Genomic DNA, 24,673 nt, shown 5'->3' on the forward strand with positions numbered 1-24,673 from the left:
CATGAAAGCATTTTAAACTAGATCTATTTCTCTCTTAGATTTACTATCTATGATTGTGCAGTGTTCCTCTCTCCTGTTGCAGTATTGTATTGATAGCTCTGTTTCGATATAGGGTCATGATGCCTCAGTCTCGTAACTCCGACCTCCAAATTGGAAGGTAAATTTACTCGTTGACTACTTTATTTTTTATAATTTATATCCGTAGGGTACCCTTCGATACTTTGTTCCAAATGGCTACTTCATGTACAAGAGGTTCGTCTCATTATGCATAGTGCCTTGCATGCTTCTACACTTACACCAAGTTAAGTTTCTGCACATCTCCTTTTCCTCTTCCATTGTGTGCTACCATGTATGCTTTAGAGTGATTATTCATGCATGCAATCTTCTGGATAACTTGGCTGTGATCATAGATATAGAGTGATAAGGATTGGAAACAGAAGTTACCTCGAATTGTATCCGCGTTACGCCGGGGTTTAATCTAAGCTATGTATCTAACGTTGAGTAAAATCTAGGCCAGGCTTGCTGTCTGTAAACTTTGCGCTTCCAACTGACACTTGAGACCAGGGACACAGTACACCGATGAGCTGCACAGTCTTAGCTATAATATTAGAAGCATTCTAGGTACATAAAGATATTATAGCGTGACAGAAGAACGTTTTGTACCTCTAGTTATCTTCACAAAAGTCAAAAATCTATTCAAGGTTTTCTTTTCCACCATTAGGGGGCATGAGAATGACGTTTTAGGGGGGCTCTAAATATCTTGCAGTGATCATAATTCATGAAACATTTTGCTTTCTGTGTGTTGCGCAACCGTAACACAGATTAACATCAAAAGCTCTCTGGTGCCATGCTGCAATTTAATTTAAAATGTCACGTGACGCTACTTCCGTTTCTAATCCCTCTCCCTCTTTAATGTATTCTGTAATGTGTTTGCTGCCACGTACCAAAGTTGTTACCACATGCAGAGCTAATTATTCTGTAAGCACTTGCAAGTAGCTGTAAGCACTGTACAGCCTCGGAAAACAGCTCCATATGTCATGAAAGTGTCTTGCATGATTATGCGATTCTCATTTCGAGGTAACGCTGCACCAAATATTTTACAGTCATGCAGTAATGTTGCCCAATGTTGCCCACTGCCCTACCATACTGACACCACCACCCTATGGTGACACCTGTTTTGATTGCTAAGCAGTAGAGTATATAATTACAGCAAAACTCATAAAGTGGCTCCATTCTCTCCATTGAGTTTCATTGGCATGCACGGAGCTGTTCTCTGGGTCGGTGCTGAACTGATTATGGTCTACGCATGCTTACTGTTAGATGTTTAAACAAGTTTGCAAGAAGACTAGTGCTTATATTGCTTAATTGGGGCGAGCGAAGTGAGTCCCTATCTTGTCATCAACGTTGTCTGTATGCTTGTATGTACCGTATGGAAATTTCGTATATTTCGTATTGTAGAGCATCATACGAAAATTTCTACCGCAATACGTTCAACGTCACTATCCTGAGCTGTACAAAATATGTAATAGGACAGTTCATACGAAAATTTGCACCGACAAAAATTACCCGCTGTATGGTATGTGTAAATTATGTCATGGACCAGCACCAGCCTCGTCCCCAGGCCGTTTACTTTTTCTTGTTCTTGTCTAGCTCTCAATATAAATGAGTTAGAGATGATGCATGGGAGACAGTAAAGAAGGAAATGATGGACGTTGAAGAAATAAAGTATGCAAAGTCGCGTGATCCACATACATTTTTATGAACGTAGCCCACAATCATGACGTAGGGTATTCTCCCACGCATTAAGACACTGCTAGAAATCTACCAAGGGCAAGTCAGGAGCATATTTACTGCATGACCAAGCTCAGTGCACAACCAGTGTGGCCACCTCTGGCAGGGTAGATTAGTAACTACCTGCTAGATGATCGATGATGATGACTAGCTATTAGCCAGTGTCTAGCAGATCTATAGCGTTTAGCATGACACAAGAAACTGAATATAGTAGAAGAATCTGCTATAGATCTAGGTAAACAAAAATTATTAAGCTAGTAAGCTAAGTAGCCTCGATTCAAAGCCGATTAAAATACGGCCTGGTACCTATATATTGCAGGTGTGATAGTGCGCATGCGCTTCAAATTACCCAGAATATGGGTAATCGGACTACGAATGTAAAACCTTAGTAAGTTATAGTTCGTTTACTAAGCTATGTTCCGTAATACTTTATCTCTATGACTGAGTTTTGTGAAGCTGTGGCTTATAATTATGCCGTCTATTGCATTGGTCTAGAAGGCTTGAACTCTAGTTTTAAGGCAGAAGAGACTCTCATCTACGTCTAGGATGGTACTATAGCCGGGTTGTCTTCGCGAGTAGCAGTTTGAGGCACCATACACTTCCCATAGCCTGTACAGATCCAAGGTAAGACATCCTCACCATACAACCGTCATAGAGGTAGATGAGAGCCTTTTCTGGTTCAGACTAATGTGAAAGCCTTCTGGAACAACGCAATAGAGAGCTAAGCTGATGTACAAAGATAGAAAATTGACGAGAGAAAGAAAAGGGATTCCCCAGATTCTGGTGAAGCATGCGCACTATCACCATGCAATAGGTACCAGGCCGTATTTTAATCGGCCTGGAATCGAGGCTAGTAAGCTATGTATAACACATTGAATTGTTTGCAAACTTCCAATTCCATAATTATGCCTGCACAAGTTTACAGTCAAAGATCGAGGTGAGAAGTCCAATATCCCAACCTCTACCTGCCCACACTCAATTTCACCCTTTTATACCACCATTTTACCACCATTCTACCGTCATGCGACTTCACGTCCCAGGCTCTCCTTTTTCTTAACTGTACCTCTTTATTCATACGATATTTATACCGCGAGGTATACGGTAGTGTATTTGTGTGTCTGTGTGTGTAGACTTTTACAGCTGCTCAAGGATCAATGAAGTGCAAGAGGCTTCTAGTCATGGATTCGTATTCGTAGATTTGCAAAATAGTGCTTCGTTCTCGAGTTATGCCTAGTTTTGCTTACTTGGAATTAGTCTCGCACCAGCCCCGATTAAAATTATCGACCTAGCGTTCAAATAGAAAACATCTGGGGCTGGCTGTGCGAGACTAACTTGGAATGCAATTGCAGCCTTTTCAGAAGAGCATGTAGCAAAACCTGTTTACCGAGTGTTGCTACTCTACTTAGTACTTAGCTCTGCACTAGAACGCTAGCTATAGGTAGCTGCACACCCTTTCAGCTCAGCCCCCCTTCCTTAAAATCCTGCCTACGCCCCTGTGGAGAGCCTGGGACCGAAGCTAGACCAGCACAATATTTGCGTTTGGGACTCATGATCCTTTACCAACTTCTATGTGAGGTTGCAAATGCACAATAAGCTAGCTGCTACATCGACGTCAACGTCAAAGCAGTTCAGATATAATTATAAGGACTTCTGGTGTCATACAGGTCAGGTAACAGCAGTTGGCTTGCTAGAAATTTCAAAGGCTTGTGCTTGGTTCCAGCAGGCGCTATAATAACAATAATTATGCTCATAGAGCATTCACCCTGTGCATTGAGTATCATCGCACAGCGGCAATCAGATGTAACTTCTTACCGTAATGACATTGACATTATGGGGACTGATCGTGAATCTATAAAAAGATCAAGAAGTGTTATAGTAATTAATAGCCTACATATAATATATAGAGATATCTTAAAGCATATCTGAAATAGAAGTGTTACAGTATTGACGAAAATGCATGTACGTATGTGCATTTTTCTCGATTGATTGAATTATGCAAAATGGTCAACAATCACAGTCATTGCTGAGCACACAACAGCTTCACCGTAATGTTATAGTCTTGTGATAATTCTGGCTGTGCACTCAGCTCACGAGACACAGGTATATTTCCAGCTTAGATCTACACATAATTATATATATGTATAATTCTAAGACGAACAGGAGCTCCTGATATGAACCGGAACAACTCTTGTCATCAATAAACACACGCTCGCTCCACAATGTTGTACATTCTCTTAGTTACAATACTGTGGTTACAACTGTGGTTACAGCCAAGTTACCCAGAACAAACATAGTGTAAGTACCTATCGATCAGGGAATCCGGTAACTATGTTGCTATACACTACCGTGGCAAGATTTAAGCATATTCATACCCTGTGTCAATGCTCAGAATGCTGTGCAGTCAACTATACATGCACATCGTCCATGTAACTCTGCTTGGGCCAGTAAAATTCTTAGAAACATGTGTTTTGACCATGGGGCCCTTTTATGGTAGAAATGTGGTATATAGAAACATATCCTGGATATAGAGCCTATTATTAGCAATGTGCTGGGAAGCCATGCAGTGTTACTGACATTATTATAGAGGTATATGTACATAGATCAACTCTATAAATAGCATTCAGTTTTGACTTGCACTTTTGCATCAAGTGTAATAATGAATGGTGCCTAACAGTCAAAGTCTAGCTATTGTGTATAGTTTATATTATAGTAGTCTATACTGTTAAAGTTAGCTTGACTAGAGGTGAGTCAATAATGTCTTTGTCTGTAATTATCTTGGTCAATTTGACACAACTCCGTTATTGCATGGGTTAATTTAGAATTTGAATGCTAGATCTACTTGCTTGATCAAAAGTATTGTCAATGTGTAGACTCGCCAGCCGTCACTGTTGCCCGGCCAACAGTAGACTGGTAAAACTCCGTGTAGAGACTCGTGCAACGTTTGCCACTATATTTGTGGCAACTCGAGTGGCTAGACCGCATGCGGTTACCACGATATCATTGATAGTGACGTAGCACTAGGTATCACATGCAATATCTACTGACGTCACAAAAACCGTAGTCGCTTAGAATCTTATCTGAAATGCTGACTGTGCAACACAAGTCTCTACACAGAGTTTGACTGGTCTACTGTTCGCTGTGCAACAGTGACGGCTTGCGAGTCTATTGTCAATGAGTACTGATAGATCCGTATACATACGTTATGTCGCATCGCTCTAATACTAGCACCAATAATCTTTTTCTATTCTAGTTGAGCACCGTACCTACAGATCGTCGCTTCTCTACTAAACTACCACGCCCATTTTTAGAAAGTGTCCAAAGACTCCAAACTCGTTCTTTTGCTATGCACCGCTCTATCATATGATAGGCTAAATCAACAAAAAAACCTATACAGTAGCGTCACGTGAAATGAGCATGTATCGCTACAAACACTTATGAATTTCAATTGATCTTACAGGTGGGACACTTATAGTGCACGGATCATGGCCGAGGTAGACTCTGAGGACTTTGAACAGAAGACGCCTCCTCTGTCAGTTACTATCAAGGCCATCCTTGAACGGTATCCTGATGGCCAGATCTTCAAGGTGGTTGTGGCAATAGTTTATATGCATTCATATGATATTAATGTAAAGGTCTATTGCATGATAGACTAACCAGGAGCAGATGAGGGGATGGAGCCTCTTACTATGTATAGTATTTCGGATTTCACTATGTCACATTTCCTTGTTTTTAATTGCTAAGTGCTCTGTACATGTGTGGCTGATAAGGTTTGAATAGTGAATACCATGATAATGTTAACAGCACTCAGCGGTTTGGCATATACCGTATAGCGCGAAATTTTCGAGGGGCTTAATTTTCGCGGATTTCGTGGGTTAGAATTCTACACGAAAATAAGTCCACGAAAATTTTTAAATTACCTGCTATAACGTGCAAAGATTTAAGGCGTGGCTTCCGGTTAGCAGTCATTCCGCGAACATTGTGCAACGAAATGGCTTTTAGAGGCCAATCCACGAAATATAAGTGCCTCGAAGACTTCGCGCTATACGGTAGTACATAGCTAGACCTTACAGAATCCGCGTAGTAAGACGCTCCATCCCCTCATCTGCTCCTGGCGTACTCCAATTCGACTGGCACTTATGTTATCGATTACAGGCCCTTCATTGCGGCGTAAAATTGAGGCCACATAATTATATAAATGAGTGTGCCTCAAGCTAGCTAGCTCGAGCTCTATGCTCATACTGTGGAGTACCTCAAGCTTGAGCTCTAAGCTCATACTGTGGACAGTGTAGTTAAAGGATAAGGGCTTCATGATGGCATCCATATCAGTAAAAAAAGTTAAATTATTTTATTTACACTGCATGTTTTTGCGCATAAACACGACAAAATTGTATTTATTAATTATCTTACTGAACTCCCTGTGAGTCTTGACACTACATGTAATCATAAGTGTATACTGTACTCTAAGGAATGTCAAATGTTGTTTTAAAGTGGTTGCAGAGAATTACAAACAAAAACAACAGAGCTAGTGTATGTATACACACAAGTAAAATAAACACTATACTTAATATGAGGCTACTCTGTCTTATGGATGACATTGTTGAATTTAGATGCTTTTGTTTTGTTGAGAGAGAGAGTGGGATTTGGTTGAGGAGGACTTGCGCCTTTTCTTACGAGCTTTTTGCTTCACATCCTAAAAAGACAAAAAACATGATATAAAAGTTGTTTGGAAATCACGGTTGGATGTCCTGATCATTCCAAAATCATTTGCATACCACATTATAGCATGAGTACTACAATAATACATGCCATAGTCTATTTGAGAAATAGCTTCCACAAAATTGACTATAGTACTAAAAATTTTACTTCAGACAGAGTGTAACGCACTAATCCATGCAATAATGAGGCTTATGCTATAATTATATCATACTATATATAGCTCTATTATGTAAGAACAAGATTTCTCACGTACCAATCCTTTATTGAGCAATAGAGCTTCTGCAAACAACTCACCCTAACTTTCAAGGTTGAAAAACACTTTTTGTGTACAATACATTATCAAAATTTTATGGCACCACTACCATTGGAAAGCTTATGTTTTTTATGTACCCAAACAGCTCACTTGATTGGCTTGAACGCTGAAAGAATGATCTTGAGGTCCAAAAATATAGCTTAAAAAACAGCAAAATAATATTATTAATGACCTTTTGACTAACAATGAAAACATTAAAAATCGTAAGTAGGATTATACCATCCATTCCAGACGTGTTGGAAACATTGGCAGGGTGTCATACAGCTAAAATCATGACGATACATGTACATATAACCTTTCTCAAATGACATTGTACATAAAACACTCTCAACCATGATTGTACGAAGATCAATAGTTGTGTATAAAAGTTTTAACCCTAACCGAGTCAAATAATAAGACTGTTTGACGAAAACTCCCTAATAAAGGACACTCTCAGGATATAGGATCTGCAGAGGGCCTTTGTACCAATGTTTTCGCTATTTGGAGAGCTAGTATACATGCAGACTGTAGTTCATCCTTGTTAGAGTACCTTATATATTTGGAGATAAGGCTCAAAGGTATAGACACCGACATCTGCATGAAGGCTGGGGCTACTATCGCCCCCACTTTTGAGTTTTTAATTGGTTATGTATGCATGCTGTATAGTCTCTATAGTTTTCACTACTCGTGACAAACAGGAGAACAATGTAGATCTGTGTATACGTATAATTATAGTAACAGAAAAAAAACTTGCAAACTGGGATATTATTGATCTACACGTAAACCTTTCCCTGAAAATACGTGATCAGTTGCATCTGTACCTGACAAAATTAGTCTATAATTACGTAACCACAAACAGAAACTATAGTTTTCTGGGAATCAGATAACAGCCATTAGGATGCACACTTGTATGCATAAGAATAACATGGTAAATTGGATGTTCTTGCTAGTCAAATTGTGTGAGGTTACAAGACAGTGTTCCATACAGAGAACAACACTTGTTTGCTTATAGTGTCATGCACAGGATGACTCTAATCAATTTTATGTCTTACTTGGGTCCTTGCACGAGATACATGGCTGGTCCAGTGGACCCTAATTAATGGTGTTCTTAGATGTTTATTGCCATCCCTACGACTAACGCAGATCTATCATCAATACACTCCAGGAAATGATCCAGAATGCTGACGATGCTAGAGCCAAGAAAGTGTGGTTCTATGTTGATGAAAGACAGCATGGTAGGTCTAACCTCCCTCACCCTGGCTTAGCCGACTTCCAAGGCCCAGCTCTAGTGGCTGCCAATGACGCGTGCTTCACAGATGAGGACTGGCAAGGAATACAGTGTTTGCAACAGAGCATTAAAGCTGAGGATCCTTTTAAAGTTGGAAGGTTTGGGATTGGATTCAACTCTGTCTACCATATCACTGGTAAGTAAATTGAAGTCTCAGTCGGTCAACTGATCTAAATGTATGTGTATCTGCATGACGTTGTACTTGTGTTATAAGAACGTACTGGTAGAGCCCCCCATAAAAGAGAGTATCGAAAGTATCATAGAATTGTGCATCAGATGTATACGAAAACTGAAGTGACCGTTCTCCCTAAAACGCATGATCAATAATATTAATGCTGTCTCGAGGCAAGTAGCGGCTCCATATGCCACAGGCACTCGGATTGATTCGTTACCGAGTAGGAAGTCATATGCACGTTACTTTCCGCATATATCTGATGCATAATATATACGACGTTTTACTATTATGGGTTCTTGGTTATAATTAGGATGGGTCAGTGATTTATAACAAGCAAGAAAGAACCAGAGCTGGAAAATAACTTCCTAGCTAATTCTAGTGCATGTGGGCATATTATACATGTAGCATAGAAACATAGTGGAAAACAAAATTCTTGTGCATGGCTAGAAATAATCTTCAGGCTTGTAGTAAAACGGATGTATTATTATCCGTAATGCGTATGATATACTGCAGAGAGGTCAAAAGTTCACAATGGCTTCCAGAGGTGGTACGACAGGCACTGTACAGCTCAGCAATTATAGCCTCTGATTAAACTCGGTAATAACGTTATACGTGGTCGGATAATTAGTGTTCAATCAGAAACTAATTGCTGAACTGACTGCACCGCGCCTGCCGTACCTCCTCTGCATGGCTGCATGCTACCTCTGGAAGTCTACAGCTTTGCAGCTCTATTCTTACTCTTGTAGCTATCAAAAAGCTAGTGTAAGGCTAACTCATATAACTCGAATAGTAACGTTGTGCAAACAGATCGTGCAAACAGCTACGTTCGTAGCCTACGAACGATTTTGAAGAGACTGCAACAGCTTTCACTCTTGAGTTTGCGAAGCAAAATCTAAGAGAAGGTGGCTAGAAGTCAAGCTGTTAGTTTTGGCAACCGTTGAGCAGTTATAGCTGGAATACACACACAGACGGACACACATACACAGTCAGCTTTAACGTATTCCTCATGCGGCTACGCCTCGAGGCATAACAAGCGAGAGAGGCTTATGTAAATTCGTCACAACGCCAAGGAACAGTGTAGGTGTCATGATGCATTCCCACGCATCACTGCAATTTGGTATTTGACCATGTATTTTATATTTCATTCCTATTTTCATCACGAACTCTCTGTTGTTTCTATGATTACTGGTGCTTACTTGTAATGCAAACAATTATGTTTGTGGTCTATATAGTTTATACTGTAGCTAACATCAAATTCTAACATCAAGAGTACGTATTATAAGGAGAGGACTATACTGATAATTGTACACAAACTCTGTCGCACGTGATGACAAATTGTATAACGAGTGTTGCAAGCTGCGCTGTGCTAATGCCTCTCGCCATGTTATGCTTTCGCTCAAAAAGTATTAGAGTTTTATAGTAGGGAGAATAAGCTTTTTTCTATAATGGATTTTACATTAAAATTAGCAGAAGTGATTATATCTATAATAATTATGTTGTGTTGTGTACATGAGTCTATTGTATATGGTATCCTTACAGTGTTTTGTAGCTTACCAGGACCTCAAGAAAGATGAAATTTGATTTTTCCAGGATTATGGACGAGTGCGCATGCGCATTACAATAAGGGGTGTGTCTGCAAGAGGTCAGGTTAGCTGCTTTAGCAGCTCTTTTCTGACTCTTGTAGCTAATAAAAAGCTAGCGCTTTAGTGCAAGGCTAACTCATAAGTTGAATATAAACTGTGTGCAAACAAATAATGCTACGAAAGATTCTGAAGAGACTGCAACAGCCTTCAATATGAGTCAAACCCATAACTCGAGAAAGATGCTTTTGCTAATCCAAGAAGTTAGAACCCTATAGAAGCTGCTAGTTTTCGTCTCATTGCAATCGTCGAGCAGTTACAGCTGGAACAGACAGACACACACACAGTCAGCTTTACCGTATCCCTCGTGCGGCTACGCCTCGAGGCATAATGAAAGCACCGCAGGTGCTGATGCCTCAGTGGAGGTGCCAAAGCTACATAACATAAAGCTACTTGTAAAATTTATCATGAATATTTGATGAACATTTTTGTTGAACATTGCTGCATGCAGGCAGAATCTAGAACTCAAAGAGTGGGTAATGATCGACTGCATGCAGGCAGAATCTAAAACTCAAAGAGTGGGTAATGATCGACCATGATTGTTAAAAACGATTGATGCCAAAAGTTCAAGCTAATGGCTGCATCAGTACTCAATTGGTAGCTGCAACAGTGAGAAGAGAGCTGCAAAGCTCTACTGCTTCAACAGTGAGAAGAGAGCTGCAAAGCTCTACAGTAGAGCTTTGCAGCTCTCTTCTCACTGTTGCAGCTACCAATAGCTAGCGTTCTAGTGCGGAACTAACTACTAAGTAGAATAGCAACACTCGGTGGACAAGTTTTGCTACGCACTGAAAAGGCTGCAATGGCATTCCAAGTAGGCATAACTCGAGAACGAAGCATTATTTTGCAAATCCACGAATTGAAATCCAAGTAAACGTGACTAGAAGCCTATAGAAACTCTTACTTGCACTTGGTTGATCCTTGAGCAGCTGTAGCAGTCTACACAGACACACAAACACACTACCGTATGCCTCGCATGCGCATGCGCACCGAGGCATAATTTTAAGTAATTAATTTGCTAGTAAATGTTAGTAGCAGTTAGAGTTAGAGGCGTGTGGATTTGTAAAAATTACGTTCACTACTATATAAATCCAAGGGCTTATAAGAAGACTAGGGCATGCAACTCAGGCTATTTCAGACTCATCCAACTTTGTACTGGTAAAATTCCGCGTGGGGCGGAATACTTAACTTTTGCCACTACTATTGATTCTATTTATAGTATATCCTTCCTCTGACATGAAGTTGGAATAGATAGTATATTATGCCCTCTTCTCTTTATATAACCCCCGTGATAAATCTAACTATAGCATGACTGATTGCATGGATCTTGATCTTCTTCAGCTTCAACTTCGATCTCTTCACAAAATTCGTACACTGATATATAGAGGCATAGAAAGTCCTTTAAATTTCTAATCTTGCACTTACGACAAATTCTCCATATTGAAACGTAAGCTTGCGCAAACTTCATTGAACGAACGCGTACAATTAGCAGTATATTATGTAGTGTTTGTACAGTTATCAGTAATTATAGACATTACAGACGTACTGACCACCAACGATAATACTAATTTTTTATCAGATCTGCCAATTATCATCAGTGGACAACAATTAGCTTTCTCTGACCCTCAGCAGAAAGTGCGGAAGGGGAAAGGTGGACAAAAATTTCGTTTGACTGATCTTATCAGTACCTCCTCGGATTTTATTTCACCACTTAACGGTTTAGCTGGTTTTGACGAAAGTTCAGTAAGAGATGTCGGGTATCCAAAGACAATCTTTCGTTTACCTCTTCGCACAGCACCATCTTGTCTTTCAGAAAATGTCCAGAACACTAAAAAACTGCAAAATCTGCTTGAAAGCCTTAGAGAAGAGGCAAAATATTTACTCCTATTTTTGAAGTCAGTGTGCAAAATTGAAGTTCTTCACATATCTCAGGACGGTGACCAAAGCATGTTGTTCTCTGTAGAAATTGCTCCTGATAACCTAGCCAGGGTCATATCCAGACGCGATTCCTTTATGCAGCAGCTTAGAGACTCTTATAGCCGACAGCAATATTCTATATCTAGTGTCATCTCTTACACAACTACATTCTCTGTTGTTGTAACAGACAACAGTCAAACTAGTAACAATCAAGCAGGCACTAGCAGCTGGCTGATAGCTAGCAGTGTTGGATCGGCTGATGTTACAGTGCAAAAAGCTGCAGCCAAGCAGCATACATTTCCATGGGTTGGCACTGTGTTAGAATTGGGAGATAAAAGGACATCTTTACAGGGCCACATTTTTTGCTTTCTCCCTATGCCAGTAGAGAAATCATCAGGTCTCCCTGTGCATGTCAATGGAGCGTTTGGGCTCAGTGATGATAGGCGTAGCCTGAAGTGGCCTGGAAGTGAGAGAAAGAATGATGCGACCGCAAACTGGAACAAAATCCTCGTCAACCAACTCCTTCCACCTTGTTACGTAATGCTCCTCTCTGAAGCCAAGAATCACTTAACTCCAGAGCAATTCTACAATGCCTGGCCTGATGCAAACGAGTTAAAAAAATCAAGGCACGAATTCAGTGATATTCTCCAGCCTATGTTTATTTTGTTGTTCAAGCTACCAGTTGTTTGGACTAAGAACGCAGAAAATCACGAGATGATGGGAGACTGGATTGAAGCAGAGAAAGCCACATTTATCAACCAGAGTAAGAAACCTCCACTTCCACACATTATGAAACACGTTCTTTCTAATTGTGGTGTCCAGCTTGTTTCTGTTCCTCCAATAATCTGGAAAGCAATTGAGTGTGCTAAGTTAAAGATCAAGGAGATGTCACAAATGTTGGCTCGAGCCAAACTACGCTCCAAGCCTGGAAGCTACTCTACTGTTAACCCTGTTAACAAGAAGGAGATTCTTTCATATTGTCTCTCTGACAGATGCTACAACGATCTCTGTGGATTAGATCTCCTTCCCCTTTCAGATGGAAGCTTTACAAGCTTTGATAAACAAGCAGTGTATCTTTGCTCACCTGACTGTCCACGCTCTCTGCTACCTACCTTGGATAACAAGCTAGTAGAACTATCAGAGATAGAAACAGAAACAGGCCTTTATGACAATCTCAGACAAGTGGCTGCATCCCAGCAAACAAAACTGAATGTTCTCACTGAGAAAGAAGTTGCTGATCTCCTCAAACAAGCCCTTCCTTCCGACTGGAGAAAAAGCAGCCTCGTGCCAATGCCCCACCCTCAGTTACCCCCCACCTGGCTCAAAACATTCTGGACTTGGCTCAAAGACAAGAATCTGCAACTCTTCCAAGATCAACTGCTTGTTCCATGCTACAGTTCTACTTCTAGCTCTTCAACAGGTTTTCATTTGGCTCCTCTTAGCAGTGCTCAGCCAGTGGTTTATGTGAGCTCTACGTTTTCTTGCTCAAGTCATGCAGATCTAGTCTCTGCTCTATACAAAATGAATGTTAGAGTTTGCCTCCAAAAGAAGTTCAACTTTGTACAGCACAAAAGTATATCAAACTATATGAAGCAAATTTCTAACGTCAACAATGTTGTTGATGCAATAGCTACTCAAGGTTCATACACCGAGATTGATTTCACTTCTGAAGAAGCTCACAGCATGAGGGAACTCTTTACTCTAGGACCTTCTTCTCTCTCAGCTTCCAGAAAAGAGGTATTGCAAAATGTAGCTATATTTTCCTCTGCTTCAAACTCTTTAGGAAGGTTACACTCTGTGACCACAGCTGCATCAACTTCTATTGTAAAGAAAACTTTGGGAGAACATAGTAACTGTGCTATTAGCATATCCAACTTCCCAGCTGACTTTGTTCTTCTTTCTTGTGAAGATTATCACCAATTGAAACTTTTGCAAACCTTGAAGATTCCATTCCCTACAGATTATAGATTGCTGAATGACTACATTTTCCCACTCATTCAAAGGGGGTCTTTCCCAGATCACCTAATTGACAATCTCATGGCCCAAGTATTGGACAGGTTTCAAATTTTAAATTTATCGGAACACGGTACAAATTTAGGAGTTTATCTTCAGACATTATCCTTTGTGAAAACAAGGCATGGCCGGAAAAGTCCTATTGAACTATTTGATCCATTCAATGATGATATTGCAGCGTTGTACAACAAAGAAGATGTGTTCCCATTGACTCCATATAAGACACCTCACAGAATTGAAGTGCTGAAATGCTGCGGCCTTCAAACAACAGTGACGCCCCAACAAGTACTAGACGTTATCTATTCCATTAGCTCCTCTTCCACCTCTACCCCACAAGAAGTTGACTGCACTAAACTCTCTAGAGCTAATGCCATTCTCCAGTATTTTGGAACACGTACATTCTCCACTCAACCAACTGGATATTTTCGTGTGCCTAAGTCATCGGTAAAATACTTTTTCTTTGATGCGTTAAAACACCTAACTATCAGCAGGAGCTGGCTTCCAATTACCTTTGAGAAGCCACTTGGCTACCCGAAGGAGCTTCCCTGGAAAGGAGATGGCCATTCCTCTCACTTTGTATCTTTGAGCACCCCAAAAGTTGTTCTTTCATCATCTGCTGACTCTTGCCTGGTAGGCTCACAGGTATATGTTGTAACTACTGTGCCTTCGAATGTTTCATCATTTTTAGCAACTGATACTGGCCAGTTTACACAACATGTCGTTAATCATTTTACAGCAACGATTAATTGCAGGGCTCGATTATCAACTGATGCGATGGACTCTTTTGTCCATAAAGTGTACAACTACATGAACGGTCAAAGTATGTCAAATTTGAAACGGTTATATGATTTAAACGAATGGATTTATATCAGAAGAGATGCTAAGTTCGTTTCGTCGTCTGTAGTAGCTTTAAAGAAGAATTCCACATTTAGACGAGATCTAGAGCCTTTTGTTAACATTCTTCCAGATAGCTTGTCTTGTTACAGACACTTGTTTAGTTTACCTTCTGGTGTTGAGCAAGATGTTACTAACTCACAGATTCTGTCGATCCTTTCAACAATAAAAGACGAAACTGACCCTAGGTGCCGAAAAACCAGTGCAGAAAATGCCTGGGACATTGTTCTAGCTATACTGAATTGGTTCACCAAGAATGGTACTAAGAAAGTCACAGACAATACCTATGTTCCTATAGAGTCTGACTCAGAGTGGCCACAGTTAGAGCGTGCCTCAGATGTAGTATTCACTAATAACGAGTTTATGAGAAACTACTTTCAAGCATCCGAAGAAAAAGATGAATATGTTTTTGTGCATGAATGCATTGACACCAAGTTGGCAAGAGCCCTAGGAATACGAACATTATCAGAGTCATTAGACATATCTGAGGATACATTTGAGGATGTTGGGCAGACTGAGCCTTTAGTTGATCGTCTCGTAAATATTCTCAATGAGTACAAAGATGGCATTACCGTTATTAAAGAACTTTTACAGAATGCTGACGATGCTAAAGCTACTGAATTTAACATTTGTTATGATGCTAGATTGCATGAAACAGATCCGAAGACGCTGTTTTTTCCAGGAATGGCATTAACTCATGGCCCTGCTCTTATCGTCCATAACAACAGCAGTTTCACCAATGAAGATTTCACAAACATTACAAAGTTGGCTGGAGCAACAAAGGCGAACGAAAAGCTCAAGATTGGTAAGTTTGGAATCGGTTTCTGCTCTGTCTACCACATGACAGATGTGCCGTCGTTTATTAGCCAAGATAGACTATTCATTCTTGATCCAACACTGTTATATCTCAGAAAAGAAATCAGTAACCCTGCACAGCCAGGAAAGAAGATCAGGATTACAAGCAAATTCATTTCTGGATCAAAACAACTTGCTCCCTACGATGGACTGTTTGGATTTAACTCACATTCTGAGTACCAAGGAACTATGTTCAGGCTCCCTTTCCGCACACTTCCTAGTGATTTGAGTACAACCTGCTACACTAACCAAACTGTTCAGAACCTAGTTACTGCAATCAGAAAGAGTGCCTCAAACTTACTACTGTTTCTACAACATGTGAAAACTATCACCTTCCAGCAAATCAATCCTGGACAGAACCAACCGGAGGTTTTGCTAACAATTCACAAAGAGTGTGTTCCTCTGCCAATTCCTCTTTCCAATACTAAGATAAAGAAACTCACTTGCATTGAAAATAACTTGGACAAATGTACCAGCTGTGATTGGCTGGTGTCACAACAAAAGAGTGAGACAGATCAACACTACCACACTGCCTCTGTAGCCTGTCCCCTAGGCTCGCAGCCTAGTTGCTACAAAGTAGATGCTGAATTTCAAGGAGAAATTTTTTGCTTCTTGCCACTTTCCCAGCTAACAGGTCTTCCGGTCCACGTAAGCAGTAACTTTGCTGTCATGAACAATCGTCGCGGTATTTGGACTTGCACTTCTGATCACGATACCTCTGAAACAGATGTTGAAGTAATTTGGAATATAAAGCTAATGGAAGGAGTCATACCCCAAGCATATCATTCCATTCTTGTTGCTTTTAAAGAGATGGTGAAGAATAATTTACTGGAGGAGTACACCTTTCATTCCCTTTGGCCAAAAATGAGAAATCTCCTACAGCATAACCCTTGGTCCAACATGTTAGTCAACCTCTACCCATTGATTGCAAACAGCTGCTTATTATATTCCGACTATTCAAAGCACTGGATGTCTGTGCCTGAAGCCAATTTCCTTGGCACTGGTTTGCTTACTTTGTCAGATAGCGATGCAACTACTTCACCTGATTGTGTTGTTAGAGTTCTTCAAAAACTAGATGTACCACTAGTTGTTCTTCCAACAGAATATTACTCTATGTTTTCCTGCAATTTAAATATGATGGATGAAGCAACCTTCACAGACTTGTTTTTTGATCACCTCTCGGATTTTGACGACATATTTGAGGAGAGAAATGTGGTCATAAGACGCATGCTTGAAATCTTTGCTTCAGAACATGATGACTTCACTCAGCGAAGTTACAACCTACGCTCCCATTTGGAAGACAATGCTTGTATTCCTTGCACTTCAGATGGCACAGTTTTCAGAATGTGCACTCACGTCATTGATCCTAATGCTACCTTTGCACAGTTATTTGATGAAAGTGACAGCTATTTTCCAATCAAAGAGTTGACTGAACGACACTTAGCAATGACTGCCTTGCACAAACTGGGGATGATGAGCAAGACAATTCCTTGGAACTTGCTTTTAGAGCGTGCCAAAATGGTTCTGTTACTTCATCAAACTGATGAGAAAAAAGCTCTGTCTCGTGTGAAGCTAATCATCAATGCTGACACTGAAGGAGAACCTCCAACCACAGGAACAACTCTTGATTCGATACCATTCCTTCCAGTGGTTGCCACGTCACCATCACCGACTTACCCTCTAAGATGGAAAGGGGAAGGTAAACATCTGATGTGTGGAAAAGAGCTAGTGAGAATTGGAAATGCCCATCTCACAGCAGGCAGTCATGTCTGTTTTGTGTCTGAATCAGAGCCAGACGAAGGTGGCTGTGGACATATATCAGCCAAAATGTTCAGAATTCTGAATGTTCGAAAGTTTCCCACCGTTGACCAGGTAGTTAGCCACTTCAAGAAACTAGTGGACTACATAAAACACGAGCGAACTTTGACACATGAGCTACTTTCCTGGACAACCAAATCATGCCAAACTATTTACAAATTTTTTAATGAGCTATTGCAAGAATCGTCAAATGCTTCCATCAATGCTTATAATTCACCAAGCATAATTGTACCAAAAGTTGACATTTCTTCTTTGAACTCTATCTCGTGTGTATGGACTGGTACGGAATTTGTTGAACCAAATGTGGTATTTAAAAATTGGACCATGTCAGGTCCATACATTTACTCAATTCCTCAAAATCTCACAAATGCAACACATTTGATAGATGCCATTGGAATCAGGGAAGCGCTAAGATTTGAAGATATCCAAAAAGCGTTGTACAAAATGAAAAACGACTTTCAAGAACAGCCTGTAAACGAGGCTTGTAAAATACTACTGAACAATTTAGTTTCATCGCTCCAAAAAATGATCAATGATATTCCTGATCCTTCAGAGGATATAGATCTATTACTTCCCGGAGAAGACTTTGTGCTGCATTTATCACATGAACTGTCCTATAATGACGCAGCCTGGCTTCCAAGAGATGATCAATACTTATACATCAATAGTATGTTATCTAGGGAGCTAGTTAACAAACTAGGAGTAAAGCTTGTGAGGAGCAGTGTGCTCGGAGAATTTGTGAACCCTACCAATGATTTCGGAATTCCATTCGGACAACACGAAGACTTAACACAAAAGATACAAAACATTTTGCGAGAGTACCCATTTGATATCACCATTTTAAAAGAGCTGCTTCAAAATGCTGATGATTCGAAGGCTACAAAGATGTTTATTATACTAGACAGAAGAACACATGGAACTGGCAGTGTTCTCTCTGAAAACTGGGCTGAACTTCAAGGACCAGCTCTATTGGTGTGGAATGATAAAGAGTTCACAGAAGCAGATTTGAAAGGCATTCAAAAACTTGGTCTTGGCAGCAAGCGTTCAGCCAATGAAAGCATTGGCCAGTTTGGCATTGGTTTCAATGTGGTGTACCACCTCACTGACTGTCCCAGTTTCATCACTGGTGGAGAGACTATGTGTGTACTGGACCCACACTGCAAGTACGTGCATGGTGCCACATTGGATAATCCTGGAATGAGGTACGACCAACTATCTCAAAAAGGCTTCTGGAAAAAGTTTCCGGATATGAAGGCAGCATTTCTTCGAGAAGAAATTCCAAATGCGCCTAACTTGTCAAGAGGTTCACTATTTAGATTTCCACTGAGATCCACTGAGAAACTTGTCACTGAGTCAAAAATAATCAACCATAATTCCAGCAGCAACGAGTCCCATCTCATAACAGATGTCATTATGAGTCGTAAGCTTACTGAGTGGGCTCCCAAAATAAAACACGCACTGCTGTTTCTCAATCATATACGTGAGCTGCATTTCTGTGAAATTGAAGAGACTTCACACGGTGCCAATTTTAAGAGTTACAAACATTTCACAACAATTGTTGATGAAACTGCACAAGAAAAGAGAGGCACTCTTCACTCTGTCATATCTGATTGCAACAAAGCCAATACTGTTTCCTCTGTCATCAAGTACCCTCTTACTGTTTGCGAAGTAACACATCACACGTATAAAAAAGACCAACAAACAGAGAAGTGGCTCATTCAACAAGGTATAGGAGATGTGGGAAATGAGTGCCAAGACTGGAAAATTAAATCTGTTAAACCAAGACATGGACTTGCTTCACCTCTGGACCTGATTAAGTCCAAACAGCCCGCAGACTCGTATTACGGCCATGGTCGTTCTAAGACTAGCCCGCCTAAAATATTCAGTGGCCAAGTATTCTGTTTTTTACCCCTTCCTCTACATTGCAAACTACCAGTTCACATTAATGGTAACTTTGCTCTCCATACAAATCGGAGAGATCTGTGGCATTCAACCACTCCTGGTGAAATGGACGTCCAGGCAGAGTGGAATGACTCCCTATTCCAAGCTATTGCCTCTTCCTATACCAATTTTTTATGTGCTGCTCAAACTGACTATGTTACTTCTCATTCTTATGAACAATATCACGATGCCTTGAAAGAGGTTAGTCGATACTATGACGTGTTCCCTTCCGCAAAGCCTAAAGATCTCGTTGATCCTTACCTGCAACTTGCTAAAAATGTGTACAAAGCATTTGTGCAAAACAATGCAGACATTTTGTCTGTTATTACACCTGAATTGTCAAATGGGCAAGAAATTTTCAAAGTCTCATGGCACCCTGTAAAGAGTGAAGATCCGTCAACTCAGGTTCACTTCTGGAAAAATCTTGATAAAGATAAATCGCTTATTTTTGAGAGCATTGGTATGAAGCTCACTAAAGCACCCACTAAAATCCAAGATTGTATCAATGCCCAATTTGATGAGGACGAAGAGAGGATAAAGAGTACAACTCCAGAAACAGTGTTTCAGTACTACAAACAATTCAGCCATCAAGTCATCGACAAAGGAACATTCCCGTGTGCACTGAAAAGCACTGTTTTCAAAACAATGACAAATTTTTTGATATTTCTTAAGTATGTGCTCAAACCTTCTGACGACGACCCAAAAATCTTCACCTTCCCAGACTATCCAATTGGCTGCCCTCTTATCGTCACAGTAGATGAAACTCTTAGGGAACTTCATCAGATTGACAAAGTTATTAGATCCAATTTTTACACTGTCTTCCCAAGAAGCTCTGATAAATTTTTGCATCCAGTTTTGCTGGAAGTATCTTTACCTAAAGAGTTGTTTATGTGTGTCAATAGCACACCAACAAATGGGCTTCAACAGCTTGCAGTTACTACAGACAATTCCGAAACCGAAAATACCGAAGATATGCCCGAATTTTCACTCGTTAAACATGTACTATCACAAGAGCTTCCTCATGAGCTTCAAGATTCGCAAATTTGCACAGCTTATGAGTCATTAATATCTAAAGAGAAGCTACAATCAATTTGGGAATGCCTGGTGGAAGATGATATTTTCAATTTTTGTCTGCAGACCCTGGTGAATCAATTTGCTCTCTTGCCTACAACCAGTGGCTCTGTGTACAGCACACGCACTAAAATCAAGCCTGTCTATTGTATGGGCTCAGAGCCTCAGCGGGCTTTCCGATACAGTGTATCCCCAGTAGACATTACTGGAGCCTTTCGCACAATGAAGGAGCTTGGCCTACCTTTCCTGGATGCTGAGATTATAGGCGAGGCATCAATCACAAGCTGTGCAACACTTTTTGATGTAGACATTATCTTAGAGTATCTCTGCTGCCTTCACGAGGAAAGTGACCTCACTAATCATCTTAATAAGGAAGTGGTGGTGGTCTTAATTAACTATTTCAGAGCTGTTCATTTCCGGAAAGACTTAAATAGCTGCATTCGAATCAAGTCTTTACCTCTGTTTGAGAATATTGATGGAACGTTCACATGTTTGGAAGGGAAAACTGCTTATGTATGGCCAAGGAGTCTGTGTAAAACAGGATACCAAAAATGGTTGAAAAGATATGACAATCATGTTTTTCTTGAGCCATTTGCTAGCTGGACTACATTGGGAACTCCCGATGATCTACTAATCAAAAAGCTGCCAGCTGAACAAGTCTACACTAAATACATCTTTCCAGCCTTTTCTGAGATGAATGAGAAAGAACGATGCGATCATCTTAAGCAAATTAAAGATGAACTTTTTGATCGCCTTTTCGACCACGATTATGCAGCAGCTCTGTTTTTTAAAAATAGATTAATTGATCTTCCCTGTATTGGTGGGGATAACGAATTTCTGAGGCCTGTCAGAAATTTTTGCGACCATGAGTCTGAAGTTCTTCAAACATTTAAAACTCGCCATCGATTTTTACCAGATTCATTCATGCATGACAAACCCCACTCTAAGACTTGGTTGACCTTTTTCAAACAAATTGGTTTAAAATGTTATCTAACAACTGATGAGTATTTGGACCTCTGTAAAGCCGTTTCTAGAGGTCAACATGAGGATCCAAAAACAGCTTCTGAAATTCTCATCAAACATATGTTCTCTGATGAAGTTAAAACAAAGCTTAAATGGCATGCCAATGTAGGGTTTTTACACAGTGTCGCTGATATACCTTTTGTGTGTACTGAACAACAACCCAAGTATGAATGGATAAGTCCAGCTGCTAAGCCATGCAACAGAGTGAAGTCAGGTGACAAATACATAAGTATGACCAAGCTAAGCGAGGCAACATTGACAAATCAGGCACACCTGTTATGGACAGTAAAATGTGTAGTTTCTATTCCTGGATATTACAGTGTTTTGGCTAAAATAGAAGATGAGCAAATGCTTAAGCACCTAAAACTAACTCAGACTGCAGAAACTTGCCTCGTGATTCAAAATGTCAGAAATATTTGTTTGTCTAGCAAGTTAGCTAGCCATAAACTGTTTGATCAATATCCTGAGTGTTTAAAAAAGCCGGAAAATGGAGAAGATCTTGTTTCAGTAATGTGCCAGCACTTTGAGTTCATTGCTTCTGAGCCGGAATCAAACTTTGATTATAGTACCCTCACCGAACTCCGTTGTATTCCTGTTCACAGTACTTTCGGCGAAAATGTCAGGTGGCAGGTTGTGCTAATAAAACCATGTAATGCTGTTGTCAACATATGCTCCGAATTAGAGTTCTTTCATCCATTTATTCATCACTTGCCATCCAAACTGGCGTCCATTGAATTTCTTGAAAAAATCGGTGTTGATAAAAAATTGCAAATTAAGCACATGCAAATTGTTTTTGAAGCAGCCCATAATATCTCACAAGGAGACGAGTTGGATGAAAACACTAAGAAAAGTGTTGTTGAAGCTGTTAAGTACTTGTACCGACTGCTGAAAAAAACACCCGAGCCTCAATCTGCTCAACCTATGCTAAATCAATTGGGAGAAGTTTCCTTAGAAACCCAACTGGATCCTTTGTACTTACCAACTGTGCAGCACAAGCTTGGTTTGTCCACTGAGTTGGTGTATGCTGATGATCCTAATTATCGTGGTGGAATGCAATGCCTGGACTTGAGCGACACAAACTATCAAGAGCTATCCATAGAGTCTTCCTTGTATAACTTCACTGATACAAGCTTTTGTGCCCTCCTGCCCGAATCATTAAAGCCAGTTGGGCTTTCCCAAATTTCCACCATGCATGTCGCCTCTAGCTGTGAGGAAGACTTGGATGACAGTGTTATTGTAAAACGTTTGAAGACCACTCTCTCCATAGAGATATTAAGTAAAGGGTGTCTCTCGGTTGTACAAGGCATAACCCACCGAAAGGGCATATACCAGGCACTTGAAACGCCGCTTATTAGCTTTTTAAGCAATGTGAACGTTGTTTCCATGAAACGCTTAAAAACTTCTGTTGTCTTGAACACTAGCGGTCGAGAAATAGGGGAAGCAAGAATGCCATGCTTTTTCAAAAGTACAAACTCAACACTGTACATTGACTCTGATTTGGATTCAGGTGAGTCTGGAGATGAACCAGTGATGCTAGTACTAAGCCACATCATGTTGATTATTGAGAAAGAGAATATCCCTGATGCAAATTTGAGAGTAATTGAGGGGTTACTAAGAATGCTGCTGAAAGCTCAGTCAGCACAAAAAGTGAGAGAGATTCTTAACAAAAAGGGGATCGACCTAGAAGACATTGCTATGGATAAAATCGAATTTCACATAGGATCAGAAATACCTCAATGCTGGATACACCGTCTAGATCAAAGTCCCGACAATATATACCACTCTGGAGAAAAGATTGGTTTTGAAGTATTCCATGGGCATTTCATTTTTGCTGAAGTTCTTGATCCAGTTTTACCTGAAGGATGCAAAGATTTTGAGAATGTGTCGCATATTGAAATGCAGTATCAAATATTCATTACTGAAGACGATGAAGATGGCAAGATTGTCAGTGTCCTCAACTTGTACAAGTTCCTTCGGTCATCACAGCCACAGATAGAAGAGCTGGCCCCAGACTCGATGGATATCTTACCCTATGATGGTGAAACTTACGCTACCAGGAGGAAATTACAAAGAGAAGACATTGAAGACATAAAAAAAGAACTCATGGAGCAATTGGACAGCATATGGAGGCTGACGGAAGAAGAGAAACAGAAAGCAATTAAGCGTCTTTACTTAAAGTGGCATCCAGACAAGAACCCTGAGAATGAAGATGTGGCTGAAGATATCTTCAAGTTTCTTGTAGCCGAAATTGAACGAAGAGGTCATGTGACGCTACCAAAAGCCATGTGGGATAGCGAGGCTAAAACACATGGTTTCAATTGGCGATATGAATTTGATCGGCACGGCAGACAACAAACAAGTGGTGGTAGCTGGTGGTGGAGTGGTGGTGGTGGTGGTGGTGGTGGTGGTGGTGGTGGTGGAGGAGGCGGAAGTGAAAGTCAAAGAAGAGACAGAACGTATCAACCTCCGTTTGATAGGCATGATTTTCAAATTAAAGGCAATCAAGTTGAAGGTAAAAGGTGGCTAAGACAAGCAGTGGTTGATGAAAAGGTTTTACGGATTATTTTTGCTGCACTTTCTTCTGAACCAGAGATTGCTTGTGCAGTTTGTTTCCAGGCTCATCAGGTAGCTGAGAAATCTTTAAAGGCAGGAAAATTTTACGTTTTCGGTCTCTCTGAGAAAGCTCTAAAAACATCCAAACTTGTCACTCACGCATATGGACTCCAGCATGAACTTGGCAGCAAGGCATCAGACCTGCCTGGTTTGTCATCTCGACTAGAGGATTATTCCCAGAAGACACGTTATCCTGACCAATGCAACCCAACAACCATTCCTGCCACATTGTTCACTAGTGAGCAAGCTGCTAATGCTATACAAGACGCTCAATCCATTTTGACTGTAATTCAGAACATTGTAATCTAAAGTTTAAGTTAAGATATTAACTTAGTAGTAATGTACTGTTATATATAGTCTTAAAGTAGTGGTGTGCACGTGATATTTAGGATTTTTGGACATCTTCATAATAAAGGAACATGTTGCTATAATAGTACGTATAATACTGTGCTGATTGCTGAGTTGTCATTGTGATTCAGTTTGTACTTGATCTCTAGTAGAAAGTATTATACAACTGAGACACATTAGCAATGTGAAGAAATGCTGGATTGACTGCATGGGGGAATTAAGTATGGAAACTGAGAACTCAAGAAAGGGGAAAGAGCCCTATATATATGGAGCAATCTGTT

General features: G+C 40.3%; 1 protein-coding gene across 2 annotated transcripts; it reads left to right on the plus strand.

The window, feature by feature from the left end:
- Positions 1 to 5: 5 nt before the first annotated feature.
- Positions 6 to 24,532, plus strand: LOC135340035 (sacsin-like). 2 transcript variants are annotated; one of them, XM_064536320.1, is made up of 5 exons: positions 6 to 157; positions 206 to 252; positions 5,249 to 5,375; positions 7,965 to 8,223; positions 11,479 to 24,532. In XM_064536320.1, the coding sequence occupies exons 2-5, from the start codon at positions 242 to 244 to the stop codon at positions 24,351 to 24,353; spliced, it is 13,272 nt and encodes a 4,423-aa protein (XP_064392390.1). In that variant the 5' UTR covers positions 6 to 157; positions 206 to 241; the 3' UTR covers positions 24,354 to 24,532. The 2 variants fall into 2 exon arrangements, with proteins under 2 accessions (XP_064392390.1, XP_064392391.1); XM_064536321.1 differs by lacking the exons at positions 6 to 157; positions 206 to 252 and adding an exon at positions 4,380 to 4,534.
- Positions 24,533 to 24,673: the final 141 nt, after the last annotated feature.

The sequence above is a fragment of the Halichondria panicea genome, chromosome 8, assembly GCF_963675165.1.
Source record: "Halichondria panicea chromosome 8, odHalPani1.1, whole genome shotgun sequence".
Taxonomy (NCBI): Eukaryota; Metazoa; Porifera; class Demospongiae; order Suberitida; family Halichondriidae; genus Halichondria; species Halichondria panicea.